The following is a 20,420-nucleotide window of genomic DNA, read 5'->3' as shown; positions in this document are numbered from 1 at the left end:
TACTGACCTTCATTCCTCTCCTCTCCAGTGCAAACCTCCACCTCGCCAGATTCTCTTCCACCTGCTCTCTACTCTCACCACAGATTACCAAACAATGTCATCTGCAAACATCATGGTCCATGGAGCCTCCTGCCTGACCTCATCTGTCAACCTTTCCATCACCATTGCAAACAAGAAGGGGCTCAAAGCTGATCCCTGATGTAACCCTACTTTCACCTTGAAACCATTTGTCACTCCAACTGCACACCTCACCACTGTCTCACTATCCTCATAAATGTCCTGCACCACCCTAACATACTTTTCAGCTACACCTGACTTCCTCATACAGTACCACAGTTCCTCTCTTGGCACCCTATCATATGCCTTCTCTAGATCCACAAAGACACAATGTAGCTCCTTCTGACCTTCTCTGTACTTCTCTACCAACACCCTCAACGCAAAAATTGCATCTGTGGTACTCTTTCTGGGCATGAAACCAAACTGCTGCTCACTGATCTGAACCTCTCGCCTTAGCCTTGCTTCAACAACTCTTTCCCATACCTTCATGGTGTGGCTCATCAACTTTATACCTCTGTAGTTACTGCAGCTCTGCACATCACCCTTGTTCTTAAAAATGGGGACCAGTACACTGCTTCTCCACTCATCAGGCATCCTCTCACTCCAGGATTTTGTTAAACAACCTGGTTAAAAAGTCCACTGACTTCTCTCCTAAACATCTCCATACCTCCACAGGTATGTCATCTGGACCAACTGCCTTTCCATTCTTCATCCTTTTTAAAGCTGCCCTCACTTCCACCTTACCAATTCTCTGCACTTCCTGATCCACTATCTCTCCCCCATTGTCCTCCTCTCTCTCGTTTTCCTCATTCAAAATAAGACCGGTGGGCAGCGGCAGACAAACACGCCAGCGTTCACCCTTCACCCGGAAGTCCGAATATGGGATACCTGTAAAAGGTGAGTCCTCAGGTAGCTCCTCACTGCCCCCAAGGGCCTATTGCAATTTTTCCCTGAACTGCCTGCAACCATCCTCCTCCTTCAGCTTCCACCATCTAATCTTTGGCTCTGTCTTCACTCTCTTCCTCTTCTTTGTTTCTAATCTCATTCTACAGACAACCACCCTATGCTGCCTTGCTACACTTTCCCCTGGCACCACTTTACAATCTCCAATCTCCTTTAGGTGGCATCTCCTGCTAAGGATATAATTCACCCGTGTGCACCTCCCTCCACTCTTGTATGTCACCCTGTGTTCTTCCCTCTTCTGAAAATACGTGTTCACCACAGCCATTTCCATTCTCTTTGCAAAATCTACAACCATCTGACCTTCTGCATTTCTGTCTTTCACACCATACATACCCAGCACCTCTTCATCCCCTCTGTTCCCTTCACCAACATGATGATGATGGTAATAATAATAATACATTTTTAATATGATCTGACACTGTATGACATACCGTAATAAACTGTGACTATTAGTGCATGGCCTAATTCGTCCACTGATGTCAAATCTCTTAAGAAAACAAAAAAACAAAAACAGCCCTACAGTTAGCTCTCATATAGATTAACACTCCTGTGGGATTTCTAATAGTATGTTAGTGCTAAGCTGCTGCTGATGGCACCCATTTCTAACAAATGGCTGAAAAATCACTCCTTTCTTTTTAACCAAAATTTAACAAGGATATAAAAGTATTATTACAATACTTACAGAAATGAAATGCAACAAGCACGACGACTGCATAAAATTGAACAAAAATGACATATTTTTTAACTATTTAGACATAAGACACAAGATTTACTACCAACATAATCTGACATGGCCTAAAGCAGACACAAGGTAGACTGAATCCAGGTTTCTACTGTTTTAAGCTATGCTAATATATCCATTATAAGTATCCATGTTTATAGATAACAGTGTGTCATACAGTGTCGGAAACCACATGATCAAGTCTATTATAGATTCCTTAACAACTCCACATAGTTTAAGCACATGTGAGATAATATACACATGCGAATTGCTTACTGAAGCTAATTCCATGGCTTGTTAGCGACTTAAGCTTTGTAGCTCTAGTGCTATAACTTTCAGAGTTCAGACAGCAAATATGCTTTAGCTGACTGACTACGTTTGTAACTATGTTGCAGTTTATGAGGATTAGGATTGCAGTGGGGAATTTTAATGATAATGAACAAAAATAATGATGAATAAAAAAAAACAAGTGGACATGAATGAAAAACTGAGGAAGGCAGAAGAGACCAAGCAAATTAATCTGCTCTAGAGCTGCTGTTAATGTGAGCGTCTATTAATGAAAACAAAAGAAAAAAAGGAAAGAGACAGCAACCCCCCTCACCTGGTGGACCTTGGTGGGGTCAATAGCACTTTCAGTGGAAGCTTGAAATGTGCAGAGAGGTTAAAGCGTTAATAAGAAAGCTCATTGGTATTAGTGTGGTACAGAAACTGTGGAAAAGCCTGTAATAATGCAGCGCTGCAGCATTAGAGATTAAAAAGCAGCAACACATGCAAAATAAAACCAACAGATATTATGTTCAGGCATTTACACATATTCTAGTGTGATTCTCACAAAAGTCTGTCCAAGAAATGTCAAACCCTAAACTATATATACGTAAGTATATATCCCTAAACTATATACGTAAGTACACTTTCTTTTTACTTAATGTAAGGCCCACATTTCTATAATATCATTTTCAAAAATGTGCTCTATATTTTACCAGTGTATTTTATGATGGAAAAAGACCAATGATGAGGTCAAATTTGCTTTACACATTTAGACAATCAGCTACACAACAAAACCTACTAACAACCTGACAGTTTTCATTTCCACCACTGTGCAAATTCAGTTTTGAGTTATAAGTTTCAAAAGTCTCTCTTTGCTTGAACTGGTTCTAACTGAACTGAACTGGATTAACTGTATATGAATACAATTAACAATAAATTTTCACCGTAAATCAGTTTTACAATTGTATTTTTCAAACTCTTCGTAATTCTTGGAAGCATTTTCAATCAAAGCAGTGCTGAGAATGACACACCACCCACGTAAAACCTGCTCTGTGGTGGTCCTGTAGGGGTTCTGACTGCTGAAGAAGGTAAATGGGGGCTATGTATGCAAAAAACCAGATGGTCTATGGTCTATAATTGTAGAACTACAAAATGCACCTGTAAGGTAAGTGGGGCTGATAAAATTGACTATGAGTGTAGATACAAAGTAGGTGTAATTAATGAGGTTGCCAGTTATATGCAGCATATGCTCTGAAACTCTGGAACACTCTTCCCCCAATCTGCATGTTTTTAAGGAGTGTCTAAAGACTTTTTAATACTCTTATCTTTATTGCTTTTTACAAATTGAGGCATTTTTTTTCCTTTTATATAATTTCATTTATTTTGTTTTTATTTCTACAATGCATTTATGTGCATGTTTTTGAGAACTCTCTTATTTTTACTTTTTACTTTTGCTGTACATTTTGCTATGATATGAAGCACCAATAAGAGTAAAATAAGAGCTGGATGTGTTTCTTATGAGCTTTGTGAGAATCACCTCTGCTGTAGCTTTTGCCTCTTTAGTGTACATGATATGATGTGTATGTTAGGTGTATGTTACGCATACCTCTGTCGCAGTGCTGCCCAGTGTACCCGCTGTTGCACTGGCAGTAGGCCTTGCCCAGGCCGGAGACGTGGCAGTGGCCATGTTTGCAGGCCAGAGCTTGGCATGGAGTGAAACTTTCCTCTTCATCACACAGAACGCCCACGTAACCCGGAATACAGCGGCAGCTGTATGAGTATGAGTTTATGGGCACACAGGTTCCTCTCATGCACCTAACAGAGGAGCACACCGCTCACTTATAATCCAACAGGCAGTGTGTAAAATCTTATATTTGTATACATTTCTGAGATACACAGGCTCTAAAATGAGTGCTACACAAAAAAGGACAAATTTTAATTAGGCATATCTTGACACTATGATTTTATAAATCATAAAAAATGAGCAGCTTCACTTCTCTATATCGCCACCTTCAAGAACATCAGATTTCCATGTTTATCATTCATATCACAGTACTCTTGATAATTAGGCATTAGTCTTAAATTAATTAAGATGATTGGTATTCCATAAAAAGTGGAAATCATGTCACATCTACATTTCAAACATACTTCTCTGTGCTGATAAACTTTATACAATTCACTCTGTTAACAAAAAAATGAACTTTCAAAAACAAAAAACATTTGTTAATAAAGTAATAAAGATCTTATAATAACCTTTATTACTATAAGACCTTTATTACTATAAAAGTCAAAGATCTGATGACTTTATGTGTGGAGACATCGGACCTTGTTCTGCACAAAGGAAAAAAGTTTTTTCCCCAAGAAAATTATAAATTTGTTGTCAGCTTTAGCTAAAGAATATTTCCTCACTTCAGTAGCTTAATTGTTAAGACTTTTTTTCCCAAAGCACTCATTTTGAGGTAATAATTAAATCCATGCCCATTGAGGAAAACACTTGTTATTCTCTTGTCTTTTATGGTTTTTAATAATTGAAGGTATTTTTTCTTTTTATGTAATTTTACTTATTTTTAAATTGTTTTTACTTTTATTGTTCCCTGATGTGCAATGTTTACAATGTATTTTTACTTTTTGGACCTGAACTACATACCTTAGGGTTGAAAGCTTAGTTTATGTTGTTTTTTGGGTAAATGTGAGTGAATATGTGCATGTTCATGGTTTCCAAACTCAGTGTGTGCAAGTAACTTACTTGTTGCCAAGACAGGGGTCGTTGATCTGCTGGTCACACAGCTGACCAGTCCAACCTGCCTCGCACTCACAGCTGAATGCTGAGTGACCTGTAGCGTGGCACTGCCCATGCACACAGATGCTGTGCTGGCACGGCTGGCACCCAGGCACTACACTTCCACGCAGTACAAATCGGGAGAGATCTTGCAGCTGATCGTTAATGTACAGGTTCCGGATACAGCCATGGAAGCTAGAACCATTTCTACCACCAGAACCCTGCTGGAGCGAGGATACACCGGACTGAAGAGGAACACCTATAGAGAGAAAGAGAGAGAGACAAACAGAGAGAGACACTTAAAAAAGGAAGCAAAACATCTATTGTATCACAAATACAAATGGATACAAAGAAAATAAATCAGCTACATAATTTCAGTAAACAGCAGAATTGTAAGTCAGTGTTACTAGAGTCTACTATATGGCACTGTGTATAAATACTGAATATCCCTGAAAGCTCACAGTGCTATAACACCTCTTTTTTATTTCCAAAATTACTCAAACTTTGGTTTTTGACAGCCTAATAGACAGTGAGTATATTTTGACTTGAACTTCCTAACTAGCTTCCATGATCTTAGAGGACTCTTCATGAAGTACACATTACTCTTCAGTCAACACATTAACATACTGCTTTCGTTTACATTGCAGTGCTTTTATTTTTTATGTAATACTGATTGGTGTCTTTATCTTTGCCTGGAAGAGTAAAGAATACACTATACTGTCGTTAGCTTCAGCTGTAAGTGTTATCAACAGCAGAGGAGATATAGAAAAATAGGATTGGAAGCATAGGTATGTCCCCCTATCAGGTCCTGTTGGTGCTAATCTTAAGGAAATACCAGAAAACATACAAGTGGACCCTTCAGGACTGGACTGATGGTGAAAGGGAAAAGAATAGTTTCAGTTTTCTGATTCCAAAGCTTCCGATACTAGGCACAGTGGACAAATACCCTTACTGTGTGTGTGTGTGTGTGTGTTACATACCCCCAATGTACAGCGGTGCAGTGCCAGGTCTTGGGTTGGGTTTGTTTACAGCTGGGATCGATTTGGGGCTTCCTCCATTGATGGAGAGAGAGAGAGACTGATCCCTTACTACCAGCTCCACCACATGGAAACTGCCATCGTTTACCGTCTCTGCACTGAATGGAGAGGAGGGAGAGAGAGAGAGAGAGAGAGAGAGAGAGAGAGAGAGAGAGAGAGAGAGAGAGAGAGAGAGACAGAGAGAGAGAGAGAGAGAGAGAGAGAGAGAGAGAGAAAGAGAGAGAGAGAGAGATGCTATCAGTATCTGACCTTTTGTAGTGCTATTGGTAGGTAACCAGCCTGAAATGTTTAAAATCTTTAGTCAGTTATGATGCAATGATATGTAAGTTTAACTGTGTATTATTGTAGATTGTTTGTACTGATGGTGACACAAAGCTTTCCAAAGCCGCAAAAATCCACTTTTAAACTACATAGCAAAACGCTTCATTACTCAAAGCTTTTCAAAACACTGCCAATTAATGACAATTAGTGGTCAACAGTGATTAGCAGTGATAATTTCACTAGTGCAAACATCCTTTAGAATTGTGTATACATTTACCTGTATATAGCTGATGGAGGATACGATCCTGTATCATAGCTGACCCTCAGTCTGCCTCTGTAAAGCTCCACAGCAACCTGTCCACTGTCTGCTTTATACAGCAGCACACCGTTATCCTCTTCTGTAGCAATCTATACACAGGCACAATACAAACATCTCACATTCATCATCACTGTCACATTCTCTTGAATGATGTATAAATATATCATATATACAATATTTATATGAACAACTGGGAGGGACTAGACTATATACATGATCAACTGGCAGAGACTCATTACGGTGCCTCTTGTTTTAAAAATGACCCTCTTCACATGCAGTGTCTACTAAATGAATGATAATTGAGTCTAATGGTTGTGAGGTCACATTCACTAGTGCTTGAGCATGTACCTGCAGGGTTATGTTGATCGGCTCAGTAAGGAGCTCAGGAGGAACCTGGACGTAAGCATCTCCACCGATGAAGTTTACACTAATCAGTCGTTCGCACTTCACCCCTGCATAACCATGGAGACACTGACACACAGGGTCCGTATCCTTGACGACGCACTCTGCTCCGTTGGCACAGTCGTAGTTGTCACATGGGCTGGTGCGGGGCAACACCATTGGGGGAGAAAACTCACAGAACAAACCACTAAAAAACACACACACAGACACACACACACACACACACACACCCACACACACACACACCCACACAGACACAGGAACACTTAGTAAATGTCACATCTCTTTAAAGGTCTCTTTAAAAATTTAACATAGGCAAAACTAAGGAGTAGCCATGTGTCAACAGTTTCCCACTTAGTCTATTTTAGCAGTGGAGCTACAAGGCTGACACTGACCCCAAAACTTCTGTCAGTCTGATCTAACAGCATCTGGGTCTCTATGAATTAACTGAATAATTCTACATGAATTAAACATAATATGAGCTACAGTATCTCATAAAAGTGAGTACACCCCTCACATTTCTGTAAATATTTTATTGCATCTTTTCATGGGACAACACTATAGAAATGAAACTTGGATATAACTTAAAAGTAGTCAGTGTGCAGCTTGTATAGCAGTGCAGATTTACTGTCCTCTAAAAAGAACTCAACACACAGCCATTCATGTCTAAATAGCTGGTAACACTAGTGAGTCCACCTCACTGTGAATATGTCCAAATTGTGCCCAGTTGTATCGTCCCTCCCTGGTGTCATGTGACTCAGAGTTACAAGGTTCCAGGTGTGAATGGGGAGCTGGGCTGTTAAAATAGGTGTTTTGGGTACAACTCTCTCATACTGACCACTGGATATTCAACACGGCACCTCATGGCAAAGAACTCTCTGAGAATGTGAGAAATAAAATTGTTGCTCTCCACAAAGATGGCCTAGGCTATAAGAAGATGCTAACACCCTGAAACTGACCTATAGCATGGTGGCCAAGGTCGTACAGCGGTTTTTCAGGACAGGTTCCACTCGGAACAGGCTGGGCAGGGTCGACCAAAGAAGTTGAGGCCACGTGTTCACCGTCATATCAAGAGGTTGGCTTAAAAAAATAGATGCATGAGTGGTGCCAGCATTGCTACAGAGGTTGAAGAAGTGGGAAGCCAGCCTGTCAGTGCTCAGACCATACGCCACACAACGCATCTACTCAGTCTGCATGGCCGTCGTCCCAGAAGGAAGCCTCTTCTGAAGCTAATGCACAAGAAAATCTGGAAACAGTTTGCTGAAGACAAGCAGTCCAAGAATATGGATTACTGGAACCATGCCCTGTAGTCTGACAAGACTTAGATAAACTTGTTTGGCTCCGATGGTGTCCACCATCTGCTGGCCAATTATGTCTCCACACCTAAACCCAATTGAGCACCTGTGGGGCATCCTCAAGTGGAAGGAGGAAGAGGACAAAGTGCCAAACATCCTGGAAGAAGATTCCAGTAGCAACCTGTGCATCGCCGGGGAATTCCAGGCCCAAGGGGTTTAAGGCAGTGCTAGATAATAATGGTGGTCACACAAAATATTGACACTTTGAGTACAATTTGGACATGTTGACTGTGAGGTAGACTCACTTGGGTTGCCAGCTAATTAGACATGAATGTGTGTTGAGTTCTTTTCAGAGGACAGTAAATCTGCACTGCGACACAAGCTGTACACTGACTACTTTAAGTTACATCCTAGGTTCATTTCTACAGTGTCCTCCGATCAAAAGATGCAATAAAATATTTGCAGAAATGTGAAGGGTGCACTCACTTTTGTGAAATATTGTATAAATGTGAGAAAAACTTCATGAAGCTGAACACTGCAGGTGGACACTTCAGACACACTGGTCTTGGGTTGAGAGAAGATTTGGAGATGTGTTTACAAAAAAAAGATTTGCATGTCTATTGATGTTCAGTGTTTGTTAGCCTCACAACTCCAGCACAAAACAACTTTGGGACACTAAATGTGTCTTAGCTCAAAACTGTGACTTAACCACTACCTTTAGGCTGCCATATTTTACATTTTCTTTTATTTTTATTTCCACTGTGCTTAGTACCATTTTTATCTCTTAGAATTAAAAAGGCTGTTTTTGTTAATGTGCATTTAAAAGTGATTTTATGTAAATAAGCTCAGAAATGATTGTATTGTGAATCATTCAGAAAGCAGTCTGGGCAAAGGAACTCCTCATAAATTAGCGCCTTAATAGCGGAGGGTAAACGTTTGCAGAATTCTGCTGTAGATTGAATGCTGTACTACTGTACACTGAATTGGCAGGACTTAACAGCTAAACTGCTGTGGGCTGAATGGGTGGGTCTAAATTGCTTGTTAGTTTCAATGAGAAGGGCTAAATTGCGTATTAATCTGCATGGGTGGATCTAAACTGCTTTTTAAATTTGAATGGGTGGGGCTAAACTGCTTGATAATCTTAATTGGTAAGATCTAAAGTACATTTTATTCAAAAAGGGTAGGATTAAAGTGCTTGGTAATCTGAATGGGTGGAGTTAAACATCTTTATGATTTGAACAGGCTGGGTTAAACTGCCTTTTAATCTGCATTAATGGGTCTAGACTTCTTTTTAACCTGAATGGGTGGAACTAAACAACATTTTAATCTGATTGGGTGAGTCTAGATGTCTTTTAACCTGAATGGGTGGAGCTAAACTGCTTGTTAATCTGAATGGGCAGGGCTAAAGTGCTGAAGGCTGAACATGCTCACCTGTAACCTTCAGGACACACACATGTGTAGCCATTGAGTGCATCAATGCACTGTGCTCCATTTTTACACTTATTATCCAAACAGTCGTCAAAGTCCAGCTCACAGTGATCTCCTGTATAACCGGGAGTGCACTCACACCTACAGACAGACACACAGACACAGTGGATTACTGACTGGATGAAGGCCTCTGATTGCCAGGGGTCTTAGGGGCAATTCATTGCAGATGCATGTTCAGTGCACATTAGATAAACAAACAGCACTTGGTTATATACAAATTACATTAAATAAATGCAGAAATATTTTCCGTGTTCAGTCCTGTTTTCTCTTTTTGGGTATTATTCACTGGAATTTTGTTCTTGTGTTTACTTTTCCATTTTTGTAAGACTACTAGTTTTTACTTTACAACTCAGTTTAATGCATAAGAAAATGCAATCCTTCTTGATTAAAACAAAAATCTGAATTTCTCAGAGTTTTTATTGGAGGAAGGTGGGGGGAAGGGTGAGGGAGCTCACAAGACATGATCCATCCCTGCACTCTGTTATAGTTTACTCAACTTGACTGTGAACTTAAAAATGCTCAACGTGAACATAATCATCAAACCCATAATATGAGATATTTCTCTGCTTTTCCTACAATCCCATCTTCAAACACAAACATTATTCTAGAGATGTTGATTTTGGCCTGGTGGAAAAAAGAACAGTGCAGAGAGAGATAAAAAAATAACAGTGAAGTAAAAGAAAGATTGACAGAGAGACCACACACAAGCGACACAGTACTGTGAAAAAGTCAGACACACTCTTTATTTAAGTTATTAATTTCTCAGGGTTAGGGAAACAAGCAGAAAACATACAATTAGCAGAAAAAACATGGTGTTTAAAAACATAATTAAAAACAGATTTAAACAACGTGCTTAGTTAGCCAAGCCTTTTGTACATTGCTATATTTAGATGGAATTAATTGTATTTAACTGCTATTGTTATTATTATTTATGTGGTGCGGGATGGTTTATATGAAAAAACTGCAGTCGTGCTGTGTGTTTGATTTTTATAACTGAATTTTTTTCACAGCAGGGAGTTCTCACCCCTCCCCTTTCGTTCACTAGCAGCTCAACACACATTTTAAACACAGAGAGACAACAATGTCCCAATTAATCTGACAACAGACCAGGACAAAATACCTTACTTGATTGTTTTAATTAAAAATATATGCAAGTCAATTTCCATTTTGCTGACAGAATGGCTGCAGAGAGACGTTAAATTGCAGGTATGTACTTCTTTAGCACTAACAGACCTAAAGTCCTAAAAGATTAAACTCACTTGTATCCGCGTGCAGCGAGGATGCATTTGGAGTCGTGTTGACACTGATTCAACTCTGGAGCGCAGAAATCCAGCTTATCCTCACACAGCTCTCCTAAACATGGCAGAAAGACTCAGTATCAAAATCTCAAATGTCCACTCAAAACTGTTGTACGAAAGTTTCATAAATAAGATTAACAATTTGTTTGTCGTTAAAGGCAATCAAATGCTCTTTATGTCACTTTGACATAAGGTTATATCCGTTTATGTCCATTGGCACTTTAAATAAAAAAGTACAGTTCATTTATATTTAATTAACTTAAATTTCAAATGCATATTCTTATTCTTAAACGTATTACAACTAGTTAGGACTGGTTATGCAGCTAGGTACGAATTGCCAGCTGATGAGAAATTCTCTGACTTTTCAAATCTTATATACATGCTAGCTTTTTTAGTCTGTCCTTTTACTGCAATATGTAATCAAGCATCAATCTTTCCACCCCTATACTGCTCAAAGATGTGCTCCTGTAACGGGGAGTGAGGAGGCGGACGCATACGCTGAGATAAGCGAGATGTATTGGGTCAAATCCAGGGTCATGGTCAAGACAGTCCAGGGTCAAAGAGTCAACACTGAGAAAACGGGGTTCAGACATGACAGACCAGAATACAATCAACAACACAGAGATTCAAATGAAGCAAACAAACAGAACGCTACATCAAACAAAGACCAGCAAACACAAGAGGCAAACACAGGGCTTAAATACACAGGGAAAACGAGGGACAGGTGCAAACAATCTGGGCGGAGTTACAAAACCAGGGGCAGGACTACAGATACCAAAACAAACGCACATGGACTAAACCAAAACACGAACACATGGACAGGACTGGGAGGGGCCAATAGTGACAGCTCCACTCCTACTCTGTTTTGCCCAAAATTGTTATAGGTGGATTTCTTGGGATTCACATGCAGATTCTTTGCAGCTGCTTTCACACAGAACCAGCAAGCACAAGGGAAACATTAAAACTAGCCTTTAATCCATGTTGGAGACATGTCCACTGTTCTCTTATTGGCCGCACTGAAACTAAAGGAAGATTTTTGAGGGAGGCTCGATAATGGTACTATTTACAGCTGGATGTGACGACGCAATGAGGTCTACAGACAGAAGATGCAGAAGATTCTGAGGGATTCTTCACATCCTCTTTATAATGAATTTGAAAAGCTCCCTTGTGGGAGGCCTAAAACGCCAGAACTCACAAAGAACATTTTTGAGTATTAATTTAACCCACTAACAGTTTCTGTGATGAATTCATAATTTAATCTATCCAGGGATCTGAACTGCAAAATTGTAAATTGTGATATGACCATTATGAAGCCAAGGGCACATTTCCCAAAATGCACAATGCAGTTATCTATTACTCTATCTATCGCTCTTCTGTGCACCACTGCTTACACAAACATGATCTGCATAGAACAGACATCAGAACAAAATCTTTCCTGCAACCTGATCACAAAAGTCAATGTTTGAAGTATGCAAAAAAAAACATCCAGATAAGCCAAAGGCTTTCTGGAAACAAGAGCTGTGGCCCGATTAAGTTAAGGTATGTTTGGAGAAAAGAGGAGAAGCGTTTAATAAAAAAGAACTTGCCAACTGTAAAGCATGATAATATAAAGACTCTTAGCTGGCTATAGAAAGCATGTTCAACCTGTGAAATCTGCCAAAGGGGATGCTATTAAGTATTGATATTTTTTGGCCCTGTTTTTTTCTATTTTTAAGTTAATGAAATATATATCAATATACGCTATGAATTCTATTTTTTTAAAGTAGTTTGCTACAGAGGTTGTAATATACAATGCTATATAAAAGTTGTAATATTAAATTACAAAATATGTAATTTGGCCAGGGCTGCTCAAAGTTTTGCAAACAACTGCATCAGTATTATACACATTTGAAACAGTATGATTAGCATGGGCTTTTATGCCTGAGTTTTTCATTAAAACTAATAGCCTGCTCGACCTGAGCATCTGAGTGAATGTACAGCTCATACATCAGCATGTAGAGCTACAAATAAAGCTACCAGAATTAGCAGACAGACAGACAATCAGAGAAGGAGGACAGAACTGAAAGAACACCAGCAACTGACCTTTCTCCACCTCATTGTTATTAGCAGCTAGCAAAGAAGACAAAGACAAATAAAACATGAATGACACAGAGAGAGAGAGAGAGAGAGAGAGACAGAGAGAGAGAGAGAGAAAGAGAGACAGAGAGAGAGAGAGAGAGAGAGAGAGAAGACAGAAAGGGAGAGCGACCGAGAGAGCAGGAAAGAGGGAGAGAGTAAGAGAGAGACAGAGAGAGAGAGAGAGACAGAGAGAGAGAGAGAGAGAGAGAGAGAGAGAGAGAGAGAGAGACAGACAAAAGATGGACCAGTTAGCAGAAGCAGAACGTTTAGCATGTTAGCGTTAGCAAGTTAAGCATGGAAAGCACACAGAGCAATGAAATGAAGGAATCACAAACTTTCACATCTTTTCCTGTAGACATATTTTTCACGACATCAGCATGTTAGAAAACATAACGATTAGAACATAAACTCTGAGGAACCAAAGCTCACCTGAGGAGTCAGGAGAACCCTCTACAATTCCAGATTGCAGGGCTGGGCGACAATATATTTTTATCATTCATAGCTAACTCTATTAGCTGAAAACACCTAATATTAGCTAACTAATTCTGTTCACTGGAAGTAGCTAACAATAGCTAACTCTTATTAAAAATTCTAAATCTAACAATTATAGTTAGCATGCTGTCGCCCAGACCTGCATATCAGTGTCTGAGTAAAGCTGGCTAGGTGTGCATAACTGTTACCTGTATACTCAGGTGAGCAGAGGCAGGTGTAGTTGTTAATTCCATCTACGCAGGTTGAGTTGTTCTCACAGTCGTTATCTTCACAGTCGTCAATATTAATCTCACACTCATCTCCTTCAAAGCCCTCTGGACACACGCACCTGGGAACAGAATTGGAATTGTGAGACTGGAAATGTGAGTTTGGAATAGTGACTTTGGAGTGGTCAATTGAAAGTGGTTAATTGAAAATTGGGAGTTTGGATTGACGCATCATGAATATGAGTCTAAAATTTGTAATGGCAAGTTTGGATTGATGAATTTGTAATGATGAGTTTGGAAAGATGAGTCTGAAAAGGTCAGTTTGGAATGGTGAGGTTGAAATGGTGTGTTTGGAAAGATGAACTTGGAAAGATGAGTCTGGGAAAGTGAGAGATGGAGAATTTGTATTGGTGAGTTTTGTATAGTGAGTCTGGCATGCTAAGTGTGGAAAGGAGAGTTTGTAAAGAAGAGAGTGGAAATGTAATGAGTGTGTGTGTGTGTGTGTGTGTGTGTGTGTGTGTGTGTGTGTGTGTGTGTGTGAGTGTGTGTGTGTGTGTGTTGACCAGGGTATATTTTGGTGGCCAAATCGTAAGGCAGATTACTCAGTAACTGTAAATCTTTATTTTATTTATTTTTTAAAATCTCCCCTCAAATTAACAGAACACGTGTTTTATGATCTTACATATTGCTATATGCTTACATTTTATTGCTGAAATCCAAACATCTTAGACACTCTTTGCATTATTTTATAAAAAATAATTTTTACAGAGCACATCACTGAAGAGGCGCCATCTGTTTATACACTGCTCAAAAAAATAAAGGTAACGCTCAAATAACACATCCTAGATCTGAATGAATGAAATATTCTCATTGAATACTTTGTTCTGTACAAAGTTGAATGTGCTGACAACAAAATCAAAAATTAACCAGTGGAGGCCTGGATTTGGAGTCACACACAAAATTAAAGTGGAAAAACACACTACAGGCTGATCCAACTTTAATGTAATGTCCTTAAAACAAGTCAAAATGAGGCTCAGTATTGTGTGTGGCCTCCACGTGCCTGTATGACCTCCCTACAATGCCTGGGCATGCTCCTGATGAGGTGGCGGATGGTCTCCTGAGGGATCTCCTCCCAGACCTGGACTAAAGCATCCGCCAACTCCTGGACAGTCTGTGGTGCAACGTGACGTTGGTGGATGGAGCGAGACATGATATCCCAGATGTGCTCAATCGGATTCAGGTCTGGGGAACAGGCGGGCCAATCCATAGCTTCAATGCCTTCATCTTGCAGGAACTGCTGACACACTCCAGCCACATGAGGTCTAGCATTGTCCTGCATTAGGAGGAACAACCGCACCAGCATATGGTCTCACAAGGAGTCTGAGGATTTCATCTCAGTACCTAATTGCAGTCAGGCTACCTCTGGTACATGGAGGCAGGGTGGCCCTCCAAAGAAATGCCACCCCACACCATTACTGACCCACTGCCAAATCGGTCATGCTGAAGGATGTTGCAGGCAGCAGATCGCTCTCCACGGCGTCTCCAGACTCTGTCACGTCTGTCACACGTGCTCAGTGTGAACCTGCTTTCATCTGTGAAGAGCACAGGGCGCCAGTGGCAAATTTGCCAATCCTGGTGTTCTCTGGCAAATGCCAAGCATCCTGCACGGGGTTGGGCTGTGAGCACAACCACCATCTGTGGACGTTGGGCCCTCATACCATCCTCATGGAGTCGGTTTCTAACCGTTTGTGCAGACATTGCACATTTGTGGCCTGCTGGAGGTCATTTTGCAGGGCTCTGGCAGTGCTCCTCCTGTTCCTCCTTGCACAAAGGCGGAGGTAGCGGTCCTGCTGCTGGGTTGTTGCCCTCCTACGGCCTCCTCCACGTCTGCTGGTAGCGCCTCCAGGCTCTGGACACTACACTGACAGACACAGCAAACCTTCTTGCCACAGCTCGCATTGATGTGCCATCCTGGATGAGCTGCACTACCTGAGCCACTTGTGTGGGTTGTAGAGTTCGTCTCATGCTACCACCAAGTGTGAAAGCACCACCAACATTCAAAAGTGACCAAAACATCAGCCAAAAGTCGTCTGTGGTCCCCACCTGCAGAATCGCTCCTTTATTGAGTGTGTCTTGCTAATTGCCAATAATTTCCACCTGTTGTCTATTCTATTTGCACAACAGCTGTGAAATTGATTGTCAATCAGTGTTGCTTCCTAAGTGGACAGTTTGATTTCACAGAAGTTTGATTTACTTGGAGTTATATTGTGTTGTTTAAGTGTTCCCTTTATTTTTTTGAGCAGTGTAGTTTACAGCCCAGATTTGTGGAAAAATTGGTTGACTTTTAATAGAAAAAAAAAATTGGAGTTCAGCTTCTTCTATTATAAGGGTTTAAAATTACATTACCCATCTATTTGACTGGAAAGAAGACAGTTACAGCCTATATGACACCCAACTTTTGAATGTAGCTTCTGAAATACGACAGTTATGAAGAATAAGACGAAGTGCATTTTGGAACCACTGGTGGTCCCAAGGAGTTGGAAAGGTCAGTGGTCTTAATTGTGTAATTAAATGAGAGATTATATCGACACTCTCCATAAAACATATTCATTATTACAAAAGAGAGGAGCTTCATGATCAAAATAATTAAACCCTTAAATAAATAAATAAAAAATAATATCATAAGACTGTGTTGCAGGTCAGGTAGTTCAGCACAGCTGTGATATTATTCACCATAACACAAATTTCAATCCAAAACTGAACACTCAGAATGTGTTCTAAGAACAAAAGGCTGTATATGGATTAATAATGTAACTGTAAATGTAAGCTGCTTTACATAAAAGAAGTCTTAAAGGACTCCACTGATTCAAAAATCATTAACTCACTGGTTTAGTTGAATATCAAATATTTCCTTATTACTCATTAACCTGGTAACCCATTAACTCTAATTTATCTATTAATTCAGTTCTTCCAATAATTTCCCCATCAGTCTTTACCTCATTAATCACACTACATCACTTATTACCCACTTATTAGCAAATTAACTCATTAATTAGTTAATCTACTAATTAGTTAATCTACTAATGAGTTAATCACTCATTAACTAATTAAACAACTCATTCACTAAGACACTCAATCAGTTATTAACTAATCAACCCTGTTAGCTAATTAACTAACTCACTTTCTAACTAAATAACATTCATTAACAAATTAGGTCACTAACATGTTAACTAAATAATCAAGTAAGTAACTCACTCACTCAGTAATAAATTAAGCCATCTAATTACTTAAGTAAGTGATCTAATCCAACACTCATTCAGTCACTTGTTCATTAGGTAATTAAACAATGAACTTATTTGTTGGCTAATTAACTACTTAACTAATTTGGCTAATTACTTACTTGTTACATAAATTAACTCACTAACTTGTTAACTATTTACATCATTAATTGATAGATTAATTGATAGTGAGAGTAAAGGTGATGATACTGTTATTCTTGAAGATGAAGGTGATGAAGGTGATGATGGTGTTTGTTACCAGTGAGTGTTTTCCACTCCGTCCTTCAGGTGGCAGGTTCCTCCATTCTGACAGGGGTTACTGATGCAGGCATGGATCGGCTCCTCACAGTCCTGACCCTGTGCACACACACATACACACGTCAGCTGATGGGTAAAATTTCATTTATTTTACATTGGTCTTCACTTTGTTTTGACAATAGATCTTATTACTTATTATCTTCTTCTACACGACAGCTCTACAGCAAAGGAAAAATGTTCTTAACTTTAGTGTACATTAATGGTACATTAATTACTTACTAAGTAATTTTGAATCAGTTCTGTTGGTCAATTTATAATGAAATGTTCACTCAACGTAAAGAACAGCCATTTTTAAAGGATGTAAAGAGAAAATGTTCTGAGGTTTTCATACAGCAGTAATAGTACCTTATATCCATAAGGACAGGTGCACTGGTAGAAGTCTATGGGGTGGTTGGTGCAGGTGCCATTGTTCTTACAAGGGTTTGATAGACATGGGTCACACTTTGCCTGGATAATGATCTCTACTGGACCTGTATTTGTGAGAGAGAGAGAGAGAGAGAGAGAGAGAGAGAGAGAGAGAGAGAGAGAGAGGGAGAGAGACAACTTTTAAATACTCCTACACACATACAGTATAATCAGTATATAATTTTATTACTGTGTCAGATTTGCTTCATACTTGCAGGAATTTGTGTCTCTGTGCTCAGTAGATGTGAAATGTTACACTTGTTTCTTCATTCTTTTCTGAGACTTTTAGACATTTATCTTACAGTAATAAAGGTTTCATGTTTATGAATCAAAATTTTAAAAAATCCCAACTCACCTACATTTTAATGACAAAGTCTACCATTAAAATAATTCATACTACTGGCACATTATATTAATTAATTTTATTATAGAAAAAACAACATATTACTGTAAATTATGTGTATATTATATAGAAATTAATTCTTTAATACCTTGTCACAGTATTCAACAAAAGAAAAGTCAAAGCCTGGAGAGGTCAGGGCTTAACATTAGTAAAACATTATCTAGGACCAATAGCTCAAATATAAAACCTCATGAAACTTTGCATCTTTTTTATGTATCAATCATTTAAGGCAAGACATTTTTCTCGTGGTTTTGGCAAGCCATAAAATGTCGAACTTGGTAAAAGTTAAGGCCAAGCCCTCTTTTTAAAGCTTCTATATGACAGAAGAAGAATATACAAGATTAAAATTATACACACTCTCTACTGGACACAATTACATCATTTCCTGAAAGCATTAAATCTGAGATGGTCAGTCAGGAGGTCACACTGACTGACCCACACACATGCACAAAAGGGCTAAAGGGGTAGAGAACACATGGGACAGTTTTCAAACAGTCTGAGTTCAAAGGTAACACGATAGGTCCAGAGGGACAGGGCAGATGAAGGCAGTGGGGTTTTATTCATTTCAGGGTTGTGATTGGCTGCCTTACCTGGCACAGGAAAACCACAAGGCCCCGGCACCTCTATAAATGCACCAATCAAGTCATGTTACTTAGAATAATGATGGGGCAGCTTTGCATTTCATGAATCTTATTCTTACTTACTACTGAGACTTTGTTAACTTCTCTCAGACAGAACCGAGTGACCGCAAACCCAACATAAGGTAAAAGGGCTGCTTGTGGTCCTCACATATTGACTCCGTTATATCAGATGTATATTTGTGTGTGAGACGTACCTGTACAGGTAAATTTTTTGGAGGGCGTGGTCAGCAGGAGTTTATCTGCCATGTCTGCAGGTCCAGCGCAGCGGGCAATACCCGGCTCTTTATAGCCACTCTTCACCCACTCAGAGAGCCACTGCATTCCACAGTCACAGTACAGTGGATTTGCCCCCAGAGCACTGCAGTAAACACAAGTAAACATCAACAAGCGGTAAGCAAACAAACACCAACACAACATATCATACTGCTGTGATGTAAGTGTTACTGGGCCTTTTTGTTGAATTAATTCAAACTGCAGTCCCACAGTAAAAGAACTTAAAAAAATACATATTTAGGCTTCAGATATTTACAAGGATTATGTTATGATCTATAAGTAATAATTGTTTTTCAATGTTGTTGTTATTTATTTCAAAGCAAAGTTGAAAGATTTTGACTTATTTTGAATTTAGTTAAAAAAAAATAGTACTTTATTCAAAAAATGCTGTCCCACGTTTTTATGTTATTATCAAAAAGAGTTTTAGTCCACATGCAGAGTCTTATTTTAGCCAAGCCCCTGTACTTTAGAGCTGGAAGTGAGCAGTTAGATCCCATTGTTTCTAAATAAATCTGTCCCAAAGTCTGAAATTCAGTAACATTAAGAACTGTCACTACTGAAACTACTGATATTTTCTGCAATAAAGACTTATGTGTTTTAATGAAAACTATTCTGATTTGTTGTGTGTACAACTGTTCAAATCTATCAGGTACTGACCAGCTCACAATTAACTAGAGAAATCACTACCGAAACTTTGGGCAACGCTTAAGTAGTGTTATGATTTTATTTTGTCACTACCAATACAATGTTTAATCATTTATTCTAACAAATTTAAATTAAACTAATATATAGTATAGGCACAGTGTTTGAAGGAATTTATTGTTTTGAATTGTGCCATATCTGTGTTACATATTCTGTATTGCGTGTGCCTGTACTGTGCCTGTATTTAGAACATTCTTCTGTCTATTCTTGTTTATCCCTATATGGTCGTGTTTGTCACACCTGTTACTTGTCCTGTATGAGCTGGGTCTAATCTTGGCATCAGTCCAGCTATATAACTGTGTTAGCCCAATGTCTTACGGCTAGCTGTATCTCTGAGACCTTGAGTGTGCAACAATAAACTTCACTGCAGCAGACAAAAGGCTGGCTCCCTGGATCCAGAAGGGTTTGAAATTCTACATGTTACTTAAAGCAAAAGGAATCCAATCTTGAAAGCCCAAAAGCTGTGACTTTAAATCAATTTGGTAGAATGATCCTAGCATATTTGTGTTTATTTGCTGTCATTATATTATGGCAAATTAAATCATTATGTCCTCCACCAAGCTCCAGCTTCTGCTTAGCAACCATCGCTGACCACCACTGCTTCAAGCCTTCTGTTACAAGTGCGCCATTGTTTGTAGTCATGATTTAAAGATGTAAGGGATATGCAAATGTACAGTACTGCCTGTGTTACTTGATT

The 20,420-nt window shown here is 39.2% G+C and overlaps 1 protein-coding gene across 5 annotated transcripts in view; it reads right to left on the bottom strand.

Annotated features, from left to right (window-relative positions):
• The window catches only part of slit2 (slit homolog 2 (Drosophila)), a 104,392-nt gene that overhangs the window by 3,341 nt on the left and 80,631 nt on the right, over positions 1-20,420 (bottom strand). For 2 of the 5 annotated variants that reach the window (XM_037533035.1, XM_017715007.2), the window contains 12 exons: positions 18,943-19,106; positions 17,645-17,769; positions 17,241-17,338; positions 13,686-13,825; positions 12,970-12,996; positions 10,849-10,942; positions 9,533-9,670; positions 6,753-6,993; positions 6,363-6,493; positions 5,768-5,922; positions 4,755-5,046; positions 3,615-3,823 (listed from right to left, as the gene is read on the bottom strand). In XM_037533035.1, coding sequence (XP_037388932.1) covers positions 3,615-3,823; positions 4,755-5,046; positions 5,768-5,922; positions 6,363-6,493; positions 6,753-6,993; positions 9,533-9,670; positions 10,849-10,942; positions 12,970-12,996; positions 13,686-13,825; positions 17,241-17,338; positions 17,645-17,769; positions 18,943-19,106 — 1,814 coding nt within the window. Of the gene's footprint in view, positions 1-2,342; positions 2,384-3,614; positions 3,824-4,754; positions 5,047-5,767; positions 5,923-6,362; positions 6,494-6,752; positions 6,994-9,532; positions 9,671-10,848; positions 10,943-12,969; positions 12,997-13,685; positions 13,826-17,240; positions 17,339-17,644; positions 17,770-18,942; positions 19,107-20,420 lie in introns of all 5 variants that reach the window. The other 3 variants (XM_037533036.1, XM_017715008.2, XM_037533037.1) reach the window with 2 other exon arrangements.

This window comes from Pygocentrus nattereri, chromosome 22 (assembly GCF_015220715.1).
Source record: "Pygocentrus nattereri isolate fPygNat1 chromosome 22, fPygNat1.pri, whole genome shotgun sequence".
In the NCBI taxonomy this organism is placed as follows: domain Eukaryota; kingdom Metazoa; phylum Chordata; class Actinopteri; order Characiformes; family Serrasalmidae; genus Pygocentrus; species Pygocentrus nattereri.
This window is presented reverse-complemented; position numbering and strand designations above follow the sequence as displayed.